At 40.6% G+C, this 14,890-nt stretch overlaps 1 protein-coding gene across 1 annotated transcript in view; it reads right to left on the reverse strand.

Moving 5' to 3' along the window:
* Positions 1–2,337: 2,337 nt before the first annotated feature.
* The window catches only part of SCN11A (sodium voltage-gated channel alpha subunit 11), a 70,449-nt gene continuing 57,896 nt past the window's right edge, over positions 2,338–14,890 (reverse strand). The window contains exons 25-27 of the mRNA XM_045579432.1: positions 9,855–9,959; positions 6,577–6,847; positions 2,338–3,968 (exon numbers count right to left, since the gene is read on the reverse strand). Of these exons, the coding sequence (XP_045435388.1) occupies positions 2,932–3,968; positions 6,577–6,847; positions 9,855–9,959 (1,413 nt within the window). The 3' untranslated portion in view covers positions 2,338–2,931. The remainder of the gene's footprint in view (positions 3,969–6,576; positions 6,848–9,854; positions 9,960–14,890) is intronic.

Consider the following 14,890-nt stretch of genomic DNA (forward strand, 5'->3'; position numbering starts at 1 on the left):
GTACCGCAATCTATGGTAACTCCTCACCGGCTTTCCGGGCTCTCTGGCTAAGACTCGGCTGCGGCCTGTCCCCTCACTCTGCAGCTGCACTTCCTTCATTTTCTACACTCCTTCCACCCTGCACTGTCTCCTTCACTTCAGACACACCCCCGGACCCCTCCCGATCACAGTCCCCCACATCTACTCAGCTCATATCCATGCCTCTCTCTCTGGTGTCCCCATGAGCCTCCTCCGTTCACCCTCACAGAGCTGAGGCCTGTCCGTGGTTGATGGCCCTAGTCATACTGCATTGTATTATCATCCCATGAACACATGTCTAAGTCCCCCGTAGGCATGTATGCACTTGAGGTTAAGGACCAGCGGTGAGAAACAGCTTATACAAGGTGGTACCACCTGGCCCTCGGGCACGTCTGTAGATGGCATGAGCAGGCTGGTGTGCCTGCAGAAGCGCAGGCTCTGAGAAGAGGACTGGCGTCAGGGGCTGTAGGGTTTGCAGGGCCCTACAGGGCCCTGCAGGGCAGAGCTCAGCCCAGCCACTCCGCCTCCTGGGGGTATCCCGGGTCCGGCACAGTGAGAGCTGCTTTTGGGGAGTATGCGCTTTCTATCACCCGTCCAGGGTTTGGATAACTCAGCATTTCCTGTCCCCCTGCAGGAGCTCTCAGACCGCCAGGCTCACACAAATGCCGTGCGGCTCTCAGAAAAGACCGTGGTCGGGCGTTTGCTGCCCTCTAGTGAACGGAGCGTGGCTCAGCCTCTCTCAAAAGCCAAACAGACCTTGTGCTCTCCCCAGGAGCTGGCTCCAGGAATCCAGCCCCCGCCAAAGGCTGCCTTCTGGGGGGTGAACATGTGTCTGCGGGGAGAGCCAACGCTTCTGCGCAGAAGAGATCATATCTAAGCTCCTAAATTGTTATCTGAATGGGCACGATCGTATTGTCCCAGGCCCTCCCCTACCTCCACCCAGGAGGTATCCCTGCTGGAGCGATGGCCAGCCATCTCTTTCAGATAACTCGGTCGGGAACTGTAAGACACCCAGAGTTCGTAATCCGAGGCAGCTTTTATGGAATACATAGGCCATCCCCAATGCTGCAGGCAGAACTGGCCACAACATTAGAACGGTGACTTCCACGGGCCCCGTAGCTCTTGATGAGGGCCCTGTGGCCGCGCCTCAAATGTTTACTGCTAGTGGGACACCCCCCCCCCCCCCCCCCCCCCGCTTCCCAGCAGGGCACAAAGACTCAGGCTCCACCAGGCTAGTGACCGCACACTCACAGGGTTATTGTGAGGGTCAAATGAGATTACTCATGACAAATGCTTAGCCAGTGCCTGGTGCCCAGCAACCACTAAGTAAAAATTAGATCTTGACAATGATTAGATAATGCTATTATTAGTTTTGCCAACTCTCCAGAACACAAGGCTGCCTACAAAACTCAGGAAACCCAGGCCCTGGACACAAGTACACTGTGTCACGGTTAGACCTTGCACATGTTGAAAATGATCGCCCTTCAGTGTGCCACAGTGTCCGGCACTGGCCATGCCTCCAGGGTACAGTCAGAGGCTCAACCCTCAGACCCCAGGCTGCTGGTAGAAACATCAGCTTTGCCAGGCCGGGTGAGGTACAGGGCTCCAGGGCTAGTTCTGCAGGGTTTCCCTCACACTTACATGATCACAATGCAGGTTCTGTGCCCCCAGTCCAGTCTCTGGGGGCTGCTGGCCTAATGTCTTATTTGGCCTCGGGGTATCTCCAGTTTTTAGGGAGGTCCTGAGCTAGCCCTGGGGCCAGGCCCTCTTGATAGGCCTGAGTTGTTCTCTGGGCTGCTTTTCAAGCAGACATCCAACCAGAACTAAGTGTAGGGTCCATCCAGTGGCTAAGGTCACCAGCTAACCACTGTGTCCCATGGCGTCTACATCCCAGGGTCCAGGTGCTGCTGAGAGGGTGCTGTCTCCATGGAAGGGGCCCTCTGCATATTTGTTACCAAAGTCACACGAGCCTTTCTCATTGGTTCCAGCCAGCGGTGTGCTGGAGCCGGCTGGGGCCAGCCTGTGAGACCGGATGCTGGACACTTCTTCCCAACGCCATCTGCAGAGACATGTCAGTAGCTTAAAGCAGCCGGAATGGAGGTATTCGCCACAGAGATCAGCAAATACGACAAATCCTGGCTTTTCTTTTTCCTGAAGAGTCAACTGTTACTTATTAGTAACCACTTATTAGTATACCACTTGCTTCCACCTTTAATTCCAAGCAAAGCACCACATTTAAACCACTGCTTACACAACCACCAAACAATAGGCTTTTTGGTGTACTTTCTGAATAAAATGCAAAATGGAAAACCTCGTTTGTTTGTTTGTTTGTTTATTTATCCAAATATATTTAACAGAGATTGCAGCTGGTGAAAGATATGGTGGTAATTGACAAGTCAAGATCATGCTTTTGGGTTTGAAATGAACAACTATCTAATGTTGGTAAAAATACCTGTAGTGAGCTATTTTTTTATTGACAGGTTTTGAATTTTTACTACTTAGCATGCAAAAGAGCTCTATGTGATAAGCCACATACTTGCATTGGGGAAAACATTAAACAAAGATATTAGATAATGTACCTCAAAGCATATGGAAAAACAATTAAAAATTTTAATGTTTTTTGTTTCTTTCTTATTCTTTTGTTTTGATATAATTCGAACCGTGTTTCAATCCTAGCATTAGTGTGTCCTCTCCAGCCCTTTCTGGTTAAAACAGTACCAGTGCTTATAGTCAGGTAGCTTCATCTCATAGCACTGTAGACACCATTTGAAGTGAGCCCTGAAATAGCACTTCTTTTATCCAAAAAAATGGAATAACTAGTTCAATTAGTCCACTGTTTGTTCACACGCTGGGCTGTGGGTCCCCGGTGCTCAGAGGCCGTGAGGCTGTAAGGTAGGGGTGGCAGTGAGGGGCTCAGTCACAGTGGACCTTGCCCTCAGCTGCCCCGGAGCCAGACAAGTCTCCGTTGCAGAGGGTCTGGGGCGGTGACTGTGGCCTCTCTTCCAAGGCACACTTGTTCGTCTTCACCATCACCACGTACTTCCGAAAGGCCTTCTGAATGACAGCAGCACATCGCTCCTCCTCTGTCCTCTTGGTGGTGGTGACTATGGGTTCGTATAACTTCTTCAGAGGGTTGGCTTCCATGAACTTCTCCTCCATCATCGTCTTCATGCTGTCCAGGCCAGTGGAGTCGCCGAGTACCCTCGTGGTGAAAGCGAAGAGAATGTCCAGGCAGTGGAGGCGATCTCCGCTTACCATGGGCAAGTCCATGATGAGGAATTGATATTTATTTGGCTTTGCCACACGCAACGGTTCGGGAAGGGCATCAGCAAAGTCAGAAAGGGCAGCATATTTGATAAATTGTGTGGCTTCCGGGTCAAATTTTTCCCAGACTTCGTAGAACATTTCAAAGTCATCTTCACCCAAAGGGTCCTCACTTTCTTCGGTGGCTGTATTGAAGTTTTCTAGAATCACAGCAATGTACATGTTGACAACAATGAGAAAGGAGATGATGATGTAACTGACAAAGTAGATGATGGCTATGGTAGGGAGGTGATAGTTCTCTTTGTTGGAGTTACTTGGATCTTCAGATTTCAACATGGGGTTGAGGAGGGTGTCCCAACCTGCTGAGGTGGTTATTTGGAAGAGACAGAGTAAGCTGCCTGCAAAAGTTTTGAAGTTAAATATGTCATCAATCCCAGAGTCTTCCTTCACTGTACAGAAAGAGTTCATACCAAAAATGGCATAAATAAACATAACCAGGAAGAGTAGAAGGCCGATGTTGAACAGGGAGGGAAGGGACATCATCAGAGCAAAAAGGAGAGTCCTGATTCCTCGTGCCGCCCGGACAAGCCTCAGGATCCTGCCAATCCGAGCCAAGCGGACGATTCTGAAGAGTGTCGGAGGGAAAGGAATGTGATCCTGGTGTTCTAAAGCAGAAATCATTGTGCCTGAGGAAGAGGAGAAGAGCCCGTCAATTTCTAGCAGGCATCCGGTTTTAGACCAGACTGTCTCTCCTGCCTTGGAATCTTAGTGGGACTGACTTTTATCAATACCTTTTAATTTACGCACAAAATTAAGAATTTTCTTTACCCATATAAGGGGAAATATGTATTTGTACCTTAACTTGGAAAACAATTTCCAAGGGCCACACAGTTTTAGGTGGGACCTAAAGACCCAAGGAAAGGAAAGAAAATGTAGCTTATGAAAGGCTACTTTGTGAGTTATTTCATGAACTTGAAATATATAATCTATGTTGGGCATTTAAAGTCATTCGTGGGGTAATAATATAATAGTTTTCCACTTTTATTGGATGTATAGAGTGGAAAACAGATGAACTGCAGATAGAGACTTTTAGATTAGAGTACAAAGAGAAATTTCTGCTAATGAAGGCTGGCTTGAGGAAGAGTTTCAGTGGAAATTGTGGAAAACCTAACCTCAAAGTTCCTTAAAGTAACAGGTTCTTATTTGTATAGAGGAATTTGAACACAGCTTGCCATAGGTGTGGCCAGGAGATGGTAGTGTTAGGATGCTCATCTTTGGGCTAAAGCTGCCATGGATCTCTCATATGTTTGTTAATATGTTAATTCTAAGGATTCCTGAGTCCAAACTCAAAAAATTTCAGGGACTAAGTTAGAGATACTTTCTCTGTTGTGGTAGACACCTCAGAAATGGCATCTCAAGCAGAGGTTTCTGAAAACTGCCTAATATTTGGCCTAAAATGTCACTCTCTTCTCTCATTGCCTACTCTGTGGGAAAGTGAAACAAAGATTTAAAACAACTCACTTTCTGGCCTCTATATCATAGAATGGTTGGAATGTGAAGACATGGCCTTGCTCTGGTGGTCCTCCAAAGTCCTTTTAATGACTAGTAAGAACTAATTTATGACATATTTCACTGACTGCCCAATTGTGCCCAAGAAGTTTAATTCACATGCTATTGTACTTGGGCAGCCTGCCCTGGTGAGATGTAGAATTCATTAAGTACCAAGTTAGCAACCACTGGAGGAGGTCCATCCTTTAAGGCCCACCCCCTCCAGGAATAGTACTTTAAGTAATCAAGTCCACAGTAATCTGTCCCATCGCTGAGACCAATCGTCTGTGTACCATGTACTTTGGTGTTCAATTAATTTCTCTGTTTCTGACTCTTTAAGGTGAGTAGGTCTTAATCACTTGATTGTTAACTCCTAGAGAGAGACTCACTGTGGCTCACTCTCCTTGTATATTTCTCTAGAAGCTTAGGAAAGAGCTTGAGAAAGTGTAGCGGCTAAGAGTTGAATGGCAGACCTACTGCCAAAGAATTTTTTAAAATGCTGCCTTTGGTAAGCAGGATTTGGCTCAATGTGCATATTTCCTCAACCACTGGAGCAAAAAGTTCTCCAGTGAAAAATGTTCTCCAGTTTAACTGCAATAGCCTAATATTTGTTTAAGGGATGGAAGTCAGAGATGTTTCTACAAACTGTACGATGCCTGGCACCTCCTGGAAGGAGTTCAATAGAGTTGAGTGGACGAGTTGCTCTCTGCATAGTGGAGAAAGGACTCTGTAAACTAAAAGAGGGCTGCCCCAGAATCATCCAACCACCACTTCCTAACACAGTTGCCTCCGTCAATTTCACCAGAATTTATGATTGGAACTGACTAATAAAAATTAAAGATCTATTTAACTGTAAGCACATGGAAGGACCTATTTGTAAACTTTATCTACATGGCTTAGAAGCCAGAATAGCCTATGAACTTGCTCTCTGAAAAATGGCATTGCTGCAGTGATAGGAACCAAAATATTTTTATCCAAAATATCTGTTTAATGCATCCTTTCTGAAATAGCACAAAAGCTTCCACCTGTGAAATCAGTTGTTATTGTTTCCACTGCTTTTTGAATTATAAGAGAGGCCCCCGGGCAATTTTACACAATTATAAAAAGTCAAATTGTTGGTTTAGTTAAAAGCAGACTTCAAAAACTCAGAGTAAACTCGATGGTTAAGCATGAAGAATAAAGGTATATGGCAATAACCCTCTCCCCCAACCCATTCTTCTTTCATAAACCTTATAGTTAATTCTGCCTATGGTTAGGAAAAATATACTGGTTATAGAGTGAGCTTAGCTGGTGAATGGGGTCCAAGCAGTAGAGATAAGCATAGTTCATGGATTTTGAACTAAAGAAAAATATGGAAACTAAATGCCAATCCTTAAAATTATAAAATGTTCGTTAGGGCTTATAATTTCATAGGGAAGGTAGAACTCTGACTCAGTTACCAAGATTAACCAGGTAACCCCACAGAGACTTCTAAGTCACCTTAATTTTGTCTATCTCCATTGACTAAATGACCCACATTGTTATTTAACTCTCTACTCCAACTGGGTAGACAGTCAAGGGAATGGAAATTACTCTATCACCTGTCAACTTCCCGGTAAAGAATGGCATTAGCACACCTATGTTTTCAGAAATCACATTAAGCCTCATTTTTTGCTTTATGGAAAGTTTGGACATACTTCCAAGTAATAATACAAATTTACTCCTGGCTCTCAGATTAACACCCCTCTGGCTACTGATTATACTTACTAACAATAGAAACGACCACGATCAAACAATCAAACAAATTCCAGCCATTGGTGAAGTAGTACTGCCTCAAAGCAAAGATTTTGATGAGACACTCAATTGTGAAGATGACCACAAAGGCCAGGTTGAGATGCTCAAGGATGGATTTCATGTATTTAGACTGGCCATCTGACTCAGCCATCATGGTAACCATGTTGAGGAGAATGAAGACGATGATGAAGACATCAAAGAGCTGGTTTGTGACCATGTCAAATACGAGACCCTGGCATTTGTTCTGAGAGAGAAAAAGAAAGGTATCATAGATCACTTGGAGTTGTAAGGATGAAATAACAAACAAAAAAGGCATATACAATAGAATATATTTTCTCTTACAATTAAAGCAGCTTCTTGGAAAATGCACAAACTCTTTTTAAAGAGCAAAATATTCTTTATAATATTTTCATTTCTTTAAATTAAATTAAATAATTGGTTTTTAAGCTTTAGGCTTATAGCTTTAATTTTATTTTAAAACAAAAAAGTATAAATAAATAAAATTCTTAGTAACAATGTAATTTTGATGTGATGGAAGATGTTTTGCAAAATAAAACAGCTCATGTTGGATTTAATAATAAAAAGATAAACTTTGGTCTCTATGTTTCATCTGTTTCTATATTTTTATTTCAATACCATTAATGCAGAGAATACCTGCTCACATAATTATGTTGGACAAAATGGAATTATCACCTCCAAGGCTCCACTTGTCAGTTCAAAATAATCAAACCTTACTCTTAACCAAAACTACATTCAAGCAATTCTTAGATGCCGAGTTTCTAATTTTTGTTCCACCTGCAGATAAGGTTAGGTAAATAGGATTCTGATCCAATGATTACTAAACAAGGAAACAGAAAAGTTGTTTACTTGATGCTATTACCAATAGTGAACTTGTATACTGTTTGTATATAGATGGCCTAGACGCTGCATTTGTGTCATTGGAACTTTTGTCCAGCTGTATGATGCATTGCTAGCTCCATATCCTTCATGTAATAGACTGGTAATTATGGGGAAACATACTGTGTCTCATGAGTAGAATTAATTCCAAATCTGGGACCAACTGGTGTTGAGTTAGTGATTGTATAGCACATACATGTAAGTAAAAATTATCTGTGTCTTTTGTGTCGGCTCAAGTTCAGATAAAAATTTCAAAGTGAAATTAGTGCCAGTAGGTGAGATTGGTACCTAAAAGCTAGATTTAGGGGAGTTGACACTTACTGTTGACAGATTTAATCTCCCCAAATAGAATTCCATCATTAACTCCTTGGTCAAAAATTCTTCATTATATAAACTCTAGATACTGAGCCCTGCCATTCTCAGACATTTTTAGTGCAACACAAATACTTAATCCTACTGGGATGGGCTGTGTGCATGTGCCCTAAAACATTCTTTCATGGAACTCGCATTTGACCCAGTGATCCCACTTCTAGAACATATCCCAAGAAACCAGAAACACCAATCAGAAAGGATATATGTACCCCTATGTTCATAGCAGCAGCATTTACAATGACTAAGATTTGGAAACAGCCTAAGCGCCCATCAGCAGATGAGGAAATTAAAAAACTGTGGTACATCTACACAATAGAACACTATGTCGCTGTAAAAAAGAAGGAACTTTTATCATTTGCAACAGCATGGATGAAACTGGAGAGCATTATGCTAAGTGAAATAAGCTCATTGGAAAAAATAAATATCACATGATCTTACTCATATGTGGGATATAATGATCAACATAGTAATTTGATGAACGAGAATTGATCCAGAGACAAATGGCAAGTGATGGGGGTGGCATTAGAGAGCAACTGAAGGACTTATATGCATGCATATTAATATAACCAATGGACACAGACACTAGAGCAGTGAGGGGTTGCCCAGGGTGGGAATGGCTGGGGGAAAGGAGGTCAACTGAGAGAAAAGGAGGCATATGTAAAACTTTAAACAATTAAATAAATACACGTGATCTGAAAAGCAAAAACAAACAAACTATACAGAGGACACATTTGATGCCAGTCTCCATTCTGCATGCTGGGAACAGCAGTAAACTTAACATCCTTTGGAACCTATTATATGTTCAAATGAAAATCTCAAAATCCTCCGCACACTTCAGTTCTCAAGCCCTTCTTCCATTCTGCTGTCCCCGCTGACCCTCTCCACCTTGAAAGTCTTCAAACTCACTTGTCAGAGCTACCAACGGTGCTTGTTGTATGACTTTATAATTGAATGCTCTCAAATGCCAGCCCTTCGATTAGACTGTGAGCACTGAGCCGCCCTTTCATACCAGTTAAAGCAGGATCAGTAAACTACACCCATAGACCAAATCTGGCCCACCGGCTGTTTTTATATAACCTGGGAGCTCAGAATGGATTTTATGTCTTTTAAATGTTTGAGAAAAACCTCGAAAGAAGAATAACGTTTTGACATATGAAACATATATGAAACCCAAACATCAATGTCTCTACATCAAGGTGTACTGGAATACAGTCACACACATATGTTCTGTGTCGTCTGTGGCTACTTTTCTGGCACAATGGCAGACAGAGCAGTAGCAGCCGAGACCATAAGGCCTGCAAAGCCGAAAATATTTACTGCCTGACCTTTCTCAGGAAATGTTTGCCAGAGCCTGACAGAGAAAGTTTATCATAAACATTTGTGAAGTGAAGGTGAGTATGCATGGCCTCAACTTCACAGCTGAAAAAGTTGACTAAATATATTATAAATACATTTTAAACTGGTCAAGATGAAATTAAAACGGTCTGTTAACAGACACAGACAACAGCATAGTGACAGTCGAAGGGAAAGGGGGTTGGTGAGGTGAAGGTGGCACAGGCGGTGAGGAGATGGAGACGGAAGGAGACTTTGCTCGGGGGGATGGGTGCATGATGCAGTGTGCAGGTGATGTTTTGTTGAGTTGTACACTCAAAGCCTGGATGGTTTTGTGAACCAATGTTACCCCAATAAATTCAATGAAAAAAAAAAAGTCTGCTAACTTCTCGTCATTGCAATGAGTATATACTAAGCACCTGTTGTGTGCTCACGAAAAAGCAAGAAAAGTTGTTACCCAGACTCTTACTATTGAATATGAGGGTCTAATTTTCCTAAGGACTTGAGACATACACCTGTGCATCTGGGTTTTTATTGTTCTTGGAAAAGTCTGTAAATTTTAAAAATTAAAGAAGAGCAGGAGTGTTGACATCTGAGTTCCTCATAACCACGTAATGAGCTGTGTATTTAGAAACAATGACTTCTCTTACCAGAGGCCTTGGAATGGGCTTTTGAGGTTTTTTGGATCCTAACTTTTTCATTGCATTATAGTATTTCTTCTGTTCTTCTGTCATAAAAATGTCTTGGCCACCTAAGTATATGAAGAAGAGGCGAGTTATTATTAACAGTTTTAGGAACATATTCTGAATTGTCAGAAATAAAGTTATATTTCACTTCTATCATTAATTCTTAAAATTTCAATGGGAAGCAAAAGAAGCTGAACTCTATGGGAGGGCTGAAAGGAAACCGGGTTTAAATTAAGGAATAGGGGAAAAATATTACTTTTTATCAATTATATATAATTTTTAGAATATAAACAAAGATAAATTATTTGCAAACATCTAAAGAATCTTTACAAAACTGGAAATATTTCAGGTTGCATAAATCAAACCACAGTGCAACAAAAATATAAATGAGTGACACAATTTAAAAAAAAAAATCCCACTCAGTGGCAATTAAAATTCTCTTAAATGAATGAATATATAACTCACTACTAATAAAATTTCACAGAATCTGACCAGAGCCATTTTCAGAAGTAAAAATTATAATAGATAGCTTTAAGGGTTTTCACTACTGAGCAAGAAAGAATAGAAAAATGAACTAGATTTTTCATTTCTGAAAGTTTTAAGGGACTTTAAGTAAAATATATAGACATTTTAGATGGATAAAACAGAAGAGAATTCCTTTAAATTGTATAGTTGAACAATTCAATTTTCCTTACCAAAGTAAGGAAAATCTCTAGGGTCTAAAAATCAAGAGAGATTTTAAAAAATAAGACAGAGCAGTAAATTAATTCTAAAGCCACAGTTGGTGTAGGAGCATTTTCTAATCTCTGTAAAAACTAGAACCTTGGACTTTAATAACCACAAGGGGTCATGGGAGAAACGACATGGGCTTCTGCTGAAGTCCTGTATGAACCTGAACTTTCCAAGTGCTGCCAATGAAAAGATGAAGATGACAGAATTTGTTGGCAATGAGAGACAACTAGGAAGCTGTCTCAGTGTGCATACCCAATCTTCCCTGATAATTTGTGAATCCAGGCCTGCCTTGATGTGGGTATGGGATTTGAATTTACACTACCAGTATGGACCAAAAATATACAGCCCTGGGACAGCCTTTTCAAAGACTAGGAAAGCTAGCACTGGGAAAATGGATATCTGCATGCAAAAGAATAAAAATAAATCCTTACTTGACTACATATATAAAAAATTAACTCAAAATGGAACAAAGACATAAATATAAAATCTAAAACAGCAAAACTCTAAGAAGAAAATAAGACAAAAGCTTCATTACATTGGATTTGGCAATAATTTCTTTAGTATTGCACCAAAGACAGAAGAAAAAATAAATTAAACTTCACAAAAATTTAGTGCATCATCAAAGGACATTTAGGTTGTTTCTGTGTCTTAGCAAGCATGAAAAATGCTGCAATGAACAAAGAAACATATATCTTTATGAATAAATTTTTTCAAATTTTGGGGGTAGATACCCAGAAGAAGGATTGCTGGGTCATATGGTGCCCTATTCTTAATTTTTTGAGGAACCTCCATGCTGTTTTCCATAGTGCTGTACCAATTTACATTCCCGTGTGAATACTGGAAACAAGCTTAAAGCCAAAATACAATTCATGAGATAAAGTTAGTCATTGTAACAAAACAAAAGGTTCCTTTCGCTAAAGAGATAAGATGATTCCCAATACTTATACACATAATAAAACAGTTTGAGTGTTCAGAATGAGCCTCACCAAGATGTGTCTCAGTGTTATGCAGATTTTTTACCTGAGGGCAATTTTAGCTTCAGGTTCAAGTGAAAATTCTGCCCCTCCCTTTAACTACCAAAAAAATTGAATTAGAGGCCTTGCCCATAATAAGGCATTATTCTATATAATAAAAGGCTAATATGCAAATCAACCAAACAGCAGAACGATCAGTTGCTATGATCCACATCGACCACCAGGGGACAGATGCTCAATGCAAGAGCTGCCCCCTGGTGGGCAGTGTGCTCCCACAGGGAGAGTGCCACTCAGCCAGAAGCCAGGCTCATGGATGGCTAGTGCAGCAGCAGTGGAGGGAGTCTTTCCTGCCTCTGCTCCTGTAGGGAGCAGGCCTAAGCCATCAGCCAGACATCCCCTCAGGGCTCCCAGACTGTGAGAGAGTGCAGTCCAAGCTGAGGGACACACCCACTCCAAGTGCACAACTTTTGTGCACTGTTCCTCTAGTGCACATGTGTCAAACACAAGGCCCGCGGGCCAAATCCATCCCGCCAGGCCTTGCAATGTGGCCCGCACCGCGCTGTCATCACTGCACTCCGCTGCGTTTCCATCACAATGACAGTTTATGACTGTTCAGTAAACCATTCGGCCCGCGATTTAGGCTGGATTTTAGATTTTGGCCCCTTCTCTGACTGAGTTCGACACCCCTACAGTCTAGTGTAAATATAAAACAGAAAGCAACAAATAAGACAAATAAACTAACAAAATGAACTCAAGAATATAATGCTAAATGAAACAAGCCAGTCACGAAAAGACAAATACTGTAAGATTTCACTTATATGAAATATTTAGAGTAGTGAAAGTCATAGAGATAGGAAGTAGAAGGGTAGTTGCCAGGGGCTGGGGAAGAAGAATGGGAGTTATTGTTTAATGGGTACCGAGTTTCCGTGTTACAAGATGAAAAGAGTTATTAAGAGAGATAGTAGTGATGAATGTATTTAATACCACTGAACTGTATGATAAAAATGGTTAAGATGGTCAATTTTGTGCTATGTGTATGGTACCAAAGTAAAAATAAAATAAAAATAGAGCCTTAGAAGTTAATCAGGTTGTTTCAGGATGCCTGGCAGACACAAGTGTCTTTAGTAATGATATGCATTATGATAGTATTAACACTGTTTTTTCTGAGCCTGTCCTAAGTGTGGGTTGTGGGATAAAGAAAATGAGTAAGTATGGGAAATGGTACTGCTGTCATCTCCTGTGCCCATGAGAACCAGTGTAGAAAGGAGGAGATACAGATGTATCGGTTAAATGGAAACCTCAGAGTCCTGAATTTGAATGGTCAGTATTCATATTTCCACATATATCTCCCAGGAGCCCTAAATGTGAAGTAGCTCTGTCCACTGAAAAAGCCTCGAAACAATGACAATGAGCATTCCAAACTGCGGTCTTGGAACACCACCTCACACAACAAACCCAGCGCTCCTTAGAGAACGGCTGATTCCAGATCTGGGACAGGAAGGGTCTGACTAGGCCTGGCACATCTCATTATTCCAGAGAGCAAGGAAGCCATCAAGTGGGAGGGCCTTATTTGAATCTTGATTTGAAAAGAAAGTAAATTTAATACACACGAATTAATCAATGAAAGAACAAATAAGTATTTTAAGAAAATGAAAGACTGGGAGAAATTTGAACCTGGTCTGGATATTTGACAAATTTAAAGAATTCATATTCATCTTTTTAGGTGAGATAACTGATTTGTGGTTATGCTTAAATAGAGCTATTATATGTTCTCAAAACCTGTGGGTGAAATGGTATGATGTATCTGGTTAGTGCTACAAAAACAACAACAAAATAAAACAAAACAAAACAAAAAAACCAAAACAAAAAAACCTGGTGGCAGGTTTGGGTGAGGCCAGATAGCATAAGGATGCTCTTAAATCAATAAATATTGTGATGGGTGATAGGTAGTTTGGTTCATTTTAGTATGCTCTTGTGCATGTTTGAAATTTTCTGTAATAAACATGAAACAAAACAAAATTGCTATAGACTAATCAGAATAGTGATTTCAAATGTAAGCTGAAACCTAAAATCATAAGGCCTGACACCTAAATTGCAGGTATTGATTGCAATCAAGCTGCATATTGCAGAGGTGACTCCATATAGCACACTCCCGACTAACAGCAGTGACTAATAGTTGCGTAAGGGTGGTGAATGGCTCTCCCTGCAGATACTAGGAAGGCTCATCAGTATCAAGGTATATTCTAGATGGGTTAAAAGAGTTTAACAGGAAAAATAAAAAAGAGCCCCCCCAAACTGGGAAAACCAAAGGTGAATAATATTTAGTTACCTGTTTTTAGAATTCAGAAATACAAAAGAAGTCAAAAAGGTTAAGATTGGGAGTTTGACTCCATGAATATGCTAAATGTCTGTAAGTCAAAAAGGTCACTACAAAAATACAAGAAACAAGTCACAAAGTGGACTAACTATATAAAAATATAAGAAAAATATGAAAAATCTCAATTTTAAAAAGAGACAAAGGCTAAAAACAGAATTCTTAAGAGAAAAATGCTTATGGCCACCATCCTGTGAAACCATATATAACCTCACAAATGATCATGTAAGTGAATATAAAGCAATGAGATAACACTGTTATTCATCAAGCTAGAAAAGATTTTAAAAAATTATAAAAGCCAGAGTGATAAGAAAAGAACAAAGAAGCATTTTGTTATCTAGCAAAAGGAGCATACCCAGCACTATTTCTGAAAGTTATTTGATAGTATATCTTTAATGCCTTAAATTTAAGAACTTATCCTGAGGAAATAATCAGATACACAGAGAGAAGTTCAAGAATGTTTGTGACAGTTTTAGGAGAGCAAGAAATTTAGAACTGAACTAAATGTCTAGGAAAGGGGAGAATGATCAGGATAAATTATGATCTATCCATAGTATGGGATGTAATTCAGTGTCCAAAATTCTTACAACAAAGATGATTTCATGACCCATGACTAATGGGAAGGGGGGGGGGCTCTATAAAATTTAAAATACCATGCAATCTCAACTGCGTAAAAGGAATACATATTTAGTTGGGAAGTAACTGGGATGGATTGTACCAAAAAGATGAGGCTAATCCCAAAATGGCTATCATTTGGTGGTCACCTTTTGGATGATTTACATTTTTTTTTATCTTCCACATTTACTATGAACGGTAAAATCAGAAAAAAAGCTTGTTTGTTACAGTGCATAGGAAATTTCCCTAAAACAATCTGCCTCTTTCCCAACCATCTTCTTTTCTAGTTGTTCCAATTAATCTGC

Source organism: Pipistrellus kuhlii, unplaced genomic scaffold (assembly GCF_014108245.1).
Source record: "Pipistrellus kuhlii isolate mPipKuh1 unplaced genomic scaffold, mPipKuh1.p scaffold_m20_p_11, whole genome shotgun sequence".
Taxonomy (NCBI): domain Eukaryota; kingdom Metazoa; phylum Chordata; class Mammalia; order Chiroptera; family Vespertilionidae; genus Pipistrellus; species Pipistrellus kuhlii.